This window comes from Xiphophorus maculatus, chromosome 20 (assembly GCF_002775205.1).
Source record: "Xiphophorus maculatus strain JP 163 A chromosome 20, X_maculatus-5.0-male, whole genome shotgun sequence".
NCBI classification, from domain to species: Eukaryota; Metazoa; Chordata; class Actinopteri; order Cyprinodontiformes; family Poeciliidae; genus Xiphophorus; species Xiphophorus maculatus.
In genome coordinates, this window is record NC_036462.1 from 25,128,346 (window position 1) to 25,140,166 (window position 11,821).

Consider the following 11,821-nt stretch of genomic DNA (forward strand, 5'->3'; position numbering starts at 1 on the left):
TTTCATAGAAAAGAAAAACTTTTATTAAAGTTCCCTCAATTTTCCATTGAACATACACTATGAAGACCAAAATGGTCACAATTTTCCAGTAGTAAAAAAAGGCACATGGTTTTCTAAGTTTTACAATCCTGAACACATACATACACATATAACATACACACTTCCTGAATCTGTTATTGTCCCCAGAGAAAGAAATAGAACTACAGAATGTGAAACTGACAATGTTGTAACAAAACACAAGAAAAACTAAATTCTCTGCAAAAATAAATTCAAACATGATTTCGCTATTGCTCAAATTCTATTGCATGGGTGCAAATATGGTAATATTTTGTTAAAGTGCTTCAAACTTTCCTTGAGAAGAATTGTGATAGGATATAAAAATAATCTGTGCAACTTAAACTAAAAACACACATCCACTTAGTGATTCTGTACATTTCTATGCTTTTGCCATTTGTGTCTTAGTATCTATGTTGTGTGAGGATGTTTATAGTAAGTGTAAGGATTTATGTCTGGACCTGCACGTCTTCTGAGGGGGTCCGTAACAGTTAAAGCATTGGATTTAGTAGTAGATTTCCTGTAAAGAGAGTTAGTGGTACATGTTAGATTAGGTAAAAAGACTGAAAAGTGCCTTATTGTAATAAGCATAATCAGTATTCTGATGAGGTGTAGTGCCTCTATGATGGATTTCACATTCACAGATTAAGACACAGAATGGCTTTGCACTAAAGTACACTCAAACATCCACAGAGCTCTCAGAGTCTGTGCTTGGAGAAATATTTACTTGGCAGTAACATTCAACAGCCTCTGCGCACAGCCATGGCACCATATTCCATTTATAACATACAAAAGGTCAATGTTGCCTCTGTGTCCAGAAAAAAAGCACAATTTCTTTTCTCTCAGGAAAGATCCAAAGTAAGGCACTCAAAGTGCAGAATGGAGCAATCATCATTATATCTGCCATCAGCAAGGAGCTGAAATGATCCAATTCCCGCTGAAGAGTGTGAAAGTTGTGTCTCCTAAAGAAAACAAAATACATTGGTTGCTATTTTCTATGAGAACTGTGGACTTCAAATGCAACTGAAACCTTGAAATGTCCCACAAATCTAAAAACAATAACAATAATTATGTCTCTATTTTCATCTTTTCATGATTTATTTGAAATGTTATGGGTACAAGGGATTTTTTTTAAAGTCTAAATTTCATTTGAATTTCCTCTCATCAACATAGGCTCGGTGGTTACTGGGTTGTTCCTCATCATCGTAATATTTTTTAACGGAGGATTTCAGTTCGAGTCGGATGTCAGAAACATGGACACAACAAGGATTTCCAGTCAGACAATTATTTTTAACGCACATTGAGACTGGTTTTGGAGGGACAAAGCTCAAGCTAGCCGTCCAAACCACAAAGCACTGCACTAATTCTTTAGCATAGTGGAAGCGGCATCATGCTGTGGGCTTGTCTTGCTGCCATATGTATTATTTTATAAAGAGGGTGAAAAAATAAAAAAGGATAAATACCTGCCATTTTTTTCTTTACTTCATGTAAGCAACTAGATGTTTCAACATTGATAACAAAGCGGGGTTCCAACAAAAAAAAACAAAAAACTAATCCAAAACACAAATTAAAACTATTTTTACATTTATATTTTTGTATGTATGTATGTACTGTGTTTTAATTTCACAAAAATCACACAATAAATCCCAGTCCAGTTTTATCTAACATCTAATCAAAAGCTGCTAGGTCGTTGCTTCTTAAAAAAAAAAGAAAAATTAGAGCATGATTGATGTGCTAGCACTGATGGGACATTTGCCTAAAAATTGACAGGGTGTATGGATTTATTTGAGCCTGTATGTATAATTTAACTGTTCATTTTAAAGTAAAAAATTAATGTGACTCTTGTCTATGATGAGTGAAAGTAAACTTACTTATGTCTGGTTAAGTTTCACCATTCTGCTGAGTCATCCGCTTCTTAGGCCAAAGCCTAAGAAGATGAGACAAAAAAGATGAGACATTGCTGATAGCACAGAATGAGCGTTTCAATCAGTTTCTCCAAATGTTTATTCATTTTCAAGACGTGGACCTCTTTAAAATTTTTTGTCATTCTCGGAGCTTACCCTCCGTCTTTACTGACTGCAGGGGGCAGCACTCGTGTAGCTCCTACGAGATGAGCCGCCACGCGAGGAGATCCTGAGACCTCTGATGGAGATGGAGCGACTTTCTTATTTTGACTTTCGGTCTCTTGTTCTCCTCTGTCTTCTGCTGATCCCTCTTCTGCTTCAGCTGCCACGCCACCGGTTTTCTTTTTTAGTCCAATCTGAAATATTGAGCATATTTTACATAATGGTATGGGTCTATGCCTTGATAAAGAAGGGAAAAAACTGAAAACATTTTTAGTTAACTTACAAGTAGATCTGCGGGGCTCAGTCCTGGAAACATGGGAACCTTCTGAATAGATGGCGGAGAAGAATAAACTGGCTTTGATTTAGGTGGTTCCTCTACTGAGTCTGACTGATTGTCTTTTTCATCTAAGAACAAAGAACAGATCAATCAAACCCTGTAGAGAAACAAAACTTCTAGTAAATCACAGTTTTTGTGTAAGACAAACTATTAGGAGATATAATGTAATAACCATTACCATTATAGACACTCGATTGTACTCTGGCAGCTTCAGCCGACATTAATCTGAGAGAGCGAGATGGACGTGTTCGTGTTAGCCTCCTTCCTAAAACTGCTTTTGATTTTTGTGAGCTGTTGTCAAGCAGAGGGGCAGAGTTCTGTGGAGAGCAACAAAAACACATGAGTAAATACTGGTGTAATTTCACACAAAGAAGACATTATTTTCCTAACTTCAAGGTGTATGTTGCAGAAGAAAATCCTTTATGGCAGAGAGATTTAGAATTATTTTTTTTACCGACCTCACAGACTGCATCTAAATCCAACTCTCTTTGAGAATCGGTATCATCCAGATCTTCAGAGGCATCAGGGTCTGGGTCAGGGACAGGAGTTGGACTGAAAAGAATAAAAGCTCTTTAGGGTTGAATGTACACAAATATTTCTGGCAACTTTTTGTACAACTTTTCATAGAAAAAAAAAAGTCTTTCAATGTTATTTCCAGTCAGGTTTATGAACACATCACAACCCTCAGGCTGCATTCGTAAAAGGTAAAGATCTCATGTCAATACCTGATCAGGAATACCGATAACTGAAAAAAGGTTTGAAAAATGTGTGCGTTCATATTATCAGTGATCAAATTTCCTCCAGTCCATTGTAGAAAATACAGACGTAATTGATTTTGCCGCCAAAATTACTATATTAAACATAGAGGCCAGGACTCAACTACACCCAATGAGGCTAAAAGCTACACCAGACATATCTATAGTCTAGAATTAAACCTAATTTTTAGCATCCACTTTTAGCTTCAGGGCTGCCTCCTTTAAACCAGCACTGAAAACTGCTGCTTATTGCAGGCTTATCAAAACAGTCCACTATTATTTTATCTATTCATTTCACATATTAGAAATATTTGTTTGCTTTTGATTAGGATTTTTCTGTTTCTTTTTAATGCGATGTTTAAGGTTTACTATTATTCTTTTAATAAATGAATTCGTTTCACAATATTTAATTTATTTTTGCTGCTTATTTTTCTGTAAAGTCCTTTAAATTACCTTGTATTTCAATTGATCAATACAGATAAACTTTCTATGTCTAACATATTTATTTGTTAATTTATTTTTTGCATTTCCTTTTGTTCTATCAAGCAAAAATCTTAAAGGAATGATGTGTTCAATTAATCACAAGGGAGCGAATTAATACTAAGCCTCCATAACAGTGGAAGACAGTTTAGTGTCTCATATATATATACAGTGTATATATATATATATAAGAACTTGGATGGAGTAGCTTGTCAACTAATAAACAATTTACCTTTGGGGATAAATGAAGTATATTCTATTCTATTTGACAAATGATTTTATTTTAGAATAAAACTTATTTATCTACCTGTCAGGGCCGGACGTTTGTTCAGAAATCCCATCCTGCTCATTGTGCAACAAAGTCCGAATGAGTTTGTCCTCATCATTTGTGATGTAGCTGTTAACCTGTGGCTGGGAAATGGAGACAGAAATTTAATGACACGATGTTACAGAACCAAATATAACTCAAGAGATACTTTTAGTATGGTAGGCAGCAGAGAAGATGGGGAAGCTCAACCATGGCATATTGTTGTAACAAAGTGCAGATATCTTCTAATTTAACTCTACCTATGCTCTACAGAAAAAGCTCCTCTATGCTCTGTAAATTTTAGCAGTTTTTTTTCTGGGGAACGAAGGCAGGGGGAAATGTACTGTGTGCTGACCCAACAGCACTAACTACATGGGGAGAGAAGAAGACTAAGGATCAGCCAAGCATACGTCTTTTAATGAGCTGGTCACAGAGTCTGAGCTGTCCCCAATAAACACCAAGAGCAAGAGCACTCACAGCCACACACGCCTAATCCACACATACACACACTTGTGATGTCACGCCCTCATGCTGGAATGCACGGGTGCACACACGCACACACCCACACACCAAACCAAAGCTACTCTGTGTACTTCTCTGCAAGCATTCCTCTAAGCTCACCTCATGGCCTGTCAAGCGGCACATCCCACTTTTTGTTTTTCCTGAAACCGTCACCTGGATACAAAGCAACACTCGAGTAAACACCAGCGCTCACGTCATCGTCTTCATGGGTCAGTTTATTGCTCAGGGCTCACGGGGCAGGTTAATTTGCACAAAGCCTGTTATCTAGCTGCATAACAGCATGAATGAATAGGCTTTTGGTGATTTTCCTATAACCACAGCCTGCGTTCAGATGCAGCAAACAGGATCAGAGAGGCTGTACACAGGAGGACGGGCTGTAATGTAATGTAACCTGTGTTCATCCTAGCAAGGCATCAAGTGGTTAACCTAACATTTAACGTAGCTCCTGCCGAATCATAAGAAAGGCTCCTAAAGTAAAGAAGGAAAACCTTTTTTTTTCAGGAACACCAGTTGTTCATGGAAGGTAAAATCTGGCTCACCAGCTAGGAAGACAAGTTTGTACAACTGAGAATCAGAGTCCTGTAAGGGATTTACATTTTTCTGCAATTTGCTCTTTAGCAATGCCAAGTGGATATTTGTTTTATTTCACTTTTAACCCTCTGCAAATAATCAGTTTATGCTTAAAAATAGCTAAGATATTTACTTTAACTTCAGCAGAATAATGTCACAAAACGTGACATAAACAATATAAAAAACATTTATAGTCAAAAACAAATTTGGCATCCAGTGACACACATATTTCCATAAACACTCTATATGCTGGCCTCCACTGGCACACAAAGCAAATATTATCAATACTTGTTGTTTTACACAATAAGAGAGTTCAAGTTTTTTGAAAGATTATGCGAGGACATTGTGAGCAGCCAATCTAACCTGTGGTGTGTAACTGATTTAAGGCCATTTTAGATTTTTAACCTTATTTTCTTAGATCAAAGACACAACAAATGACTAATGTATATGAGATATGAAACAGATAATCTCCTCTGTCTTCTCACACTCCTCCAGGTGCTAACTAGAAACAACCAGAGTCAGGAAGAGGGTCTTAGTGAAGTCAAAAAAGAAACAAAGCTGTTAACAACATTTTACTAATTTTGAAAAACAGGACTGTAGCCTTGTCATGCCATTATATGCATTGTTTTTAGTAGAGGTAGTTTTTTTTTTGTGAAATCCATGAGAACTTCTCCCTGATTCCCCAAACAGAGATTACTTTGAGTGCTGTCTATTGCAGATACAGTAGGCGCTTAGAGGAAATACTTCACACAAATGAAGTTTTTCACGCAGAAAATCCTTATTAAGCAAGTATTTAGAATGCAACTTTTTAATTAAATCCGTCATGTTGCATTGCTATGCAATGGTTGAAATATCAAATAATTAATCTTTTCCTTGAAGTAATTATAGACCATTAGTTCTGCAAATGAACACAGTAAACACTATGTACCAGAGAATTTTTTTCCCCCTACAGATTAACAATAAATGCTGTTGTGGCTTTATCTACTATTATCTAAATACAGGCAGAAATCATTTCCTTGTACAATATGTTTGCCTTCGTTCCCTGAGATGTTCTACCACCTCAAGAACAGCTGAACAAGTGTAGACACAGCGATCGCATAAGCTAAAAGCTCCCTCTATGTGTGACAGTATGTGCTAATGAGACTGGCAGAGGAGGGATGCAAGTCTGGGCAAAGTCTGTGTCTATACACTTTACTTGCATCAATTTGTTGTTGCACTCAATAGAATGCATGAGATGCTAGTTGGAGCTAAGCGGAGAAGATGAACAGGACATAAGTGTCACAAACACAAGCAACCTGAGTGGAAAAAAACCTGGCCTCAACATTATAACCAGACATCTTCAGTCTGCCAATTTTATTAAAAGTGACTGGTGCCTCGCAGACATATTGACACTTCTTGAACTTTTTCAGTTTGTCATGTTACAGCCACCGACTTCAGAGTATTTCATTTAGGATTTTATGTGTTGGGACTACCATAAAGCACAAGGAAAATAATACAGTCTTCAAGTTGTTTGAAAATGTGCCACGTAAAGGCTGCAACAAACATGTGGAAGATGGTGATTTGGTTAGATGAAACCAGATGACACCAGACCTCGTACAATGTTATGTGTGTCTTGTTAGAAACAACCCCAAACATTCAGCCAGTGCTAAAATGGTGTGGTTTAGAATAGGTAAAATCATATTCATAGTCAGAATGGTACAGTCAAAGTCCAGATCTAAAACCATTTGTGACCAGACGAAAAAAACTGATGTTCTCCGAAGCTCTACATCAAGTCTGACTGAGCTTGAGTTACTTTGCAAAGAAGAATGAGCAAAAATGTCAGTCTCTATGTTTTCCAAAGCTGGCACAACCTACTTGTACATACTTGTAGCTGTAATTACAGTGAATAGGAGTCCTGCTAAAGATACATTCAGGACGGCAGAACACAAATGTGGTTTTAGTTTGCAAAAAGATCCAAAACTATGTGTCACTTTCCTTCCATTTCACATTTATGTACCTTTGTGTTACTTTATTATATAAATGCTAATAAAAAACACTAAAGGTTTATGGTCCTAACAAGAAATTAATATTAAAAAGGTTTCGAGGTATGCTTACTTTTGCGAGGTACTGTATTCACATGACACGGAGGAGAAAATAACCAGTGAACGAAACTAAATGAGTTTAAGCAACATGAGGCAGATGTGCAAAGCAATAAAAATCCCATCTGATAAAGACGTCAGAGGTCGTCACGCTGTGTCTTTGACCTCAGCTTTATCTGTGATGCACACGACATAGAAGCAGAAAGGGTATAACACACGCAGACCGATAAAATACCACATTCAGACAACTTCATCAGATAGCTGAGTCCTTCCTGAAACAAACTGTAGCCGCCCTATATGGATTTGCATGATTGTTTTTTAACACAGAAGTGGGGGTTTCATTGACGAAGAATAAGAGTGAGCGAAATGTGCTGTTGAACATCACTGATTAACTAAGGATTTAAAAGACTCCTGTCTGTATCCAACATGAATGAAAACAGCCAGGAAATAAATGCCTGTTTGTAAAATATCTAATGCAGGTTTGAACAATTTTTGATATTCTTTCTTACGGAGCGGGTTTCAGTGGCTCTCTTCTGAAAAGACTGCCGACTTCTGGTGGAGAAGCGTCGCAGGGAATGCCGGCTACGTCTGGCGAAGCTACGAAGGGGCGACATGGCTCTCTGAAACCTTCCCCCTCCATCTCCACCTTCCTCTTCTTCTTTATCATCAACATCCTCCTCTTCTTCCACCTTCTGCCTCTCATCTGAGGGGCCCCACACCAGCTCCAGAGCTCCTTGCAGGGACCGACGAATGCTGCCCATCCAGCCGGCCACCTGCAGCTGGGCTGCTGACAGCTTTCCTCCCAAGTACTGCATGGTTGCTCACAAAACCAACAGGGTCACCATGGCAATGGGGTCACCAGAAAAAAATAATTCTCAATTTAGTTGAAGATGAAAAGGTCTTGCAGATAGTTCAGAATGACAGGAAGTCTCCATGGTTGAAGATTAAGCCCATCTTTTCATCCATATTTTGTGCAAACGTCCAGACACAAAGTGAGCTGGAAGTAAAGAAAATTTGACTCAGTCCCTGACGTTTCCTGTTCTTTTGTTCCCTGTAACAGCTATGGCATCCTAAATGCATTACGCCAAACCGTAATGAATTTAAAAGAGACTAGAATACGTTTGCATCATACACTTCCATTTGTTGTAACTTTGGAGGTTAAAAAAAGTAGATATGACAAATTATCCTCTTTCTCTCTTCATCTAAAACAAGAATTGTTGGAAGTATAATTGTCCCAAAAGGCAACATGGCAAATATCCACTACTCCAACAATCCAAGGCCAAGTAACGAGCAGTAGACGATCCCCTTATCTCCAGCAGAGCTCAACGGTTTCAAAGAAAAGTAAGAACAAGGCTTTGCACTAGGGCGTGAGAAATCCGGCAGGGAAATAAACAAAAAGTAGGTGTGCTGAGGTGCTCTCTGCACCTCCCTTCAGGGCTCTCTTCCTGTAGGTAAATGCAGCCAGCGAATGAACCGGGTCTTTGTGAGAGGGAAAGAGAACAGAAAGCTGGAGTGAAAGCTGAGTTGGTGAAAGAATGGACAGCAGCCCGGTGGAGTTTTATGTTTGCACACAAGCCCATCCTCTTGTCTGAAAGGAGGGTTGGAGAGATTGTGAAGGGAGACGGACGGAGAGAATGAGAGCATGAAGGAACACCATGTATGGTCATTCTGACATGCTCCCTTGTTATACAAATCCAAATGAGAACACACAACACCTTCTTATCATAAAATCCAGCTATCTGTCTATCTACCTGTCTTTATGTCATTACCCTGAATAAGGATGCACGGTTGGCTGCATACCATCTGTTTGCCTAGTAAAATTAATATTACCCAGTCTGCTACAAACTAACTTCTCTATATTGTTGTCCAGAGTTTAATACTGCAGCATAAAAAGGATTCATCCTTGTATTTTAAGTCACGCAGTTAAGTTCTTAGAATGCAAAGCACTGCAGAATAATAGAAAATATGTCAGAATCTATGTGGCCCAGAAGAAGGAAGTATAATTTCCAAGTGCAGTGGCGCCACTCTGTGGGGGAAACAATAATTGCGTGAGATGACCAAAGCAACTCAGTCAAAGGCTCTATACAGGTGGATATATGCAATGCACAGTGATGGTGGACATGTAAATTAGGTGTTTTATAGTTTGTTTATTAAAGCAGTGACACAATGACACACAGTTCAGGGCTCCTGGGTTTGGTGTTTCATCACTTCTGCAAATATGTTGCATGTGCAAACAGGTGCTAAAGTAATCTCTCTTGATTGGCTCATTTCAGTCCCTCTGATGTTGCCTTATTACCTACAACTTTGCAGGAGACACAATAACCTGAAGTCAAAATACTACCATTTTAAACATAAATACAAAATAATATATTTATTTTAATTTAGAACAGTTTGCTAAATTATTTACCCTGCTATTTATGGTTGAAATATTGTTATCGGAGACTTTTGTTCATTGTTATTTTTATTCTAGCATATAAGCTTAAGCAAAATTTGGAATAAATTTTGAATACTGAATACTGAATTTTAGCCTGTGAGAAGAGCTATGCAGGGGATTATTTTTCCAGCTGACTGGTAGTGTGCAGCAATGGGTGGGGCAGGGGAAGCACTGAATTACTTTAAATTCCTTACAGCCCGAAAAAACTTGCATCCTATTAAAAGCTTCTATTGAGCTGAAAGAGCTGAATGTTTCTGAAGCCTTGGCATACCGCAATACTTACAACTGTTTGCTAATACACAACTGCAACTGATTCAAGTTGCTGCCTGCTCTTTTTCAAGAAAAAGAGTGATCAAAGGTATTTGTAACTATTACATTTTCTATTTGCACACTTACAAAATGCAACCTATATAAACTTTAGCTTTATGCTAAAACTTTTTCTTATCTGATATTCCCTACTTAGCCACATGCTGAGCTCCATTTGTGGATCCAGACAAATTTTATTTCAGTTACGGTTTATTGGCTATGAAAAAAAATTAACTTCTGATTGGTCACAGTTATCAAAAATAATCTCCATTTTCAACTGACTGATCTCCAGCATAAAAGAGTTTTGGATAAGACAGACATCAGTAACAGAAAAACAGGATGTAAACATTTTTACTTCTAAAAGGAGGAAAACTTCCTGGTTCAGGCTCAACAGATTTCAACAGTCATGTGTTTGTTGGCATGGCTGAAGTTAGGTTGTTAATTAAATAAGCTGTGTTTGCAGATTAACAAGTAATATTTTCTTGTTGAAAAACTGACATATGCTTATTTGCTGAGAGAGAAATATTAGACAAGTACATTATGGTTCATATCTGAATAGAAAAGACAAATTTTCCATTCATCTTAGCAACACAAACTTATTTTACTTTGGGAAAATACCAAACATTTTTCATCATGCATCCCATGTAATGATGTGTTTAATAGTGTAGTAAATGGTTTGAGCTGATCTATTTCCAATCAGGCTCTCAGCCGTGGTAATATGATGCCTGCTTACTACATTACAATCAATCTAAATGTTATTAGCTGCTAACTACTGAGCTGGCTCAGCAGCATATTTCACATGCGCTAACACTTCTGGGAGATTAATTCAGTTCTGAAATCGTATAACAATCAGTATTGGGAGACATAAACAGTTGTGTATGCTCACTTCATGTGAAAGGAAGTAAATGAGAAGATCAAAATCACACCTGTGGGACAAATATCTACAAATTTAACATATTTTAAGAGAAAAAAACAAGAAAAAAGAGACAAAGATAAACAGGAAAGCTATATCCAATAGACTACATTTTCATCTGAAATATCACACATGGTGATTTTATTTATTTTCATTTCATTCTTCTACTAATTCATTAAGTAAATGTAACAAAAGGAACAACAATCCAATTTTTGCAGAAACATAGATTGGCTCCTAAAAGTGTCTTCACTCCTGCTAAATTATGGGTTTTTGTAAGATAGGAACACTTATCTTGTACAAGTCAACTAAAACGAATTGCCAAAAGGAAAACAATTATTGCATAAATGTGCACACCCTTTAATTATGTGGATTTTGCATTTTGAAATATGTTAGGACTCACTGTGATGCTAAAAAACTCACTGGTATTTGGTACAATTTATGATTTCATGGTTTCATCTGAAGAAGAATACTTGTTAGAAATTCCTGCAGATTTCGTCTGTTTCATTTTTGAATTGCCAACTTTTCAGTTGAATTGCAAATATAACATTTTCAAACATTTCTGAGCCTCATTTCGATGAGTCTCGTTTGTTAAGATTAAAAGTACCTTTGCAAGTAATCTTGCAGATGTTAAACATACTTTTAATTAGTCATACATTTCAGTATTAAAATGCTTTTTTATTGGTCTGATGAAATATTCCATGTAAATCCCTATATTTACCAGAAATAAAGGCTTGAAAACATCGGTCAGTGTGAATAGCAGGAAGTTCATTTAATGTTTGACATCTGAGTTTGAACGTCATTTGAACACATAAAATGTGTGTTTCACTTAGTGATGGAGTTACTCAAATGAAGGAAACTTTTCAGTAACATTTTTATTTACTGAATATGCCTGTATGTAAAAAAAAACGGTTTCGTTTTAAATACATTATTGTTTTTTCATGGGTGTGAGTTCACTTTCAAGAGTCTGTAGATACTCAGTAATGACTCACAATTATTTGA

General features: G+C 37.1%; 1 protein-coding gene across 1 annotated transcript in view; it reads right to left on the minus strand.

Moving 5' to 3' along the window:
* The window catches only part of LOC102235548 (golgin subfamily A member 6-like protein 22), a 26,381-nt gene continuing 14,560 nt past the window's right edge, over positions 1 to 11,821 (minus strand). The window contains exons 5-11 of the mRNA XM_023324604.1: positions 4,000 to 4,103; positions 2,916 to 3,009; positions 2,636 to 2,774; positions 2,404 to 2,525; positions 2,115 to 2,314; positions 1,926 to 1,981; positions 1 to 1,016 (exon numbers count right to left, since the gene is read on the minus strand). Coding sequence (XP_023180372.1) covers positions 1,936 to 1,981; positions 2,115 to 2,314; positions 2,404 to 2,525; positions 2,636 to 2,774; positions 2,916 to 3,009; positions 4,000 to 4,103 — 705 coding nt within the window. The 3' untranslated portion in view covers positions 1 to 1,016; positions 1,926 to 1,935. The remainder of the gene's footprint in view (positions 1,017 to 1,925; positions 1,982 to 2,114; positions 2,315 to 2,403; positions 2,526 to 2,635; positions 2,775 to 2,915; positions 3,010 to 3,999; positions 4,104 to 11,821) is intronic.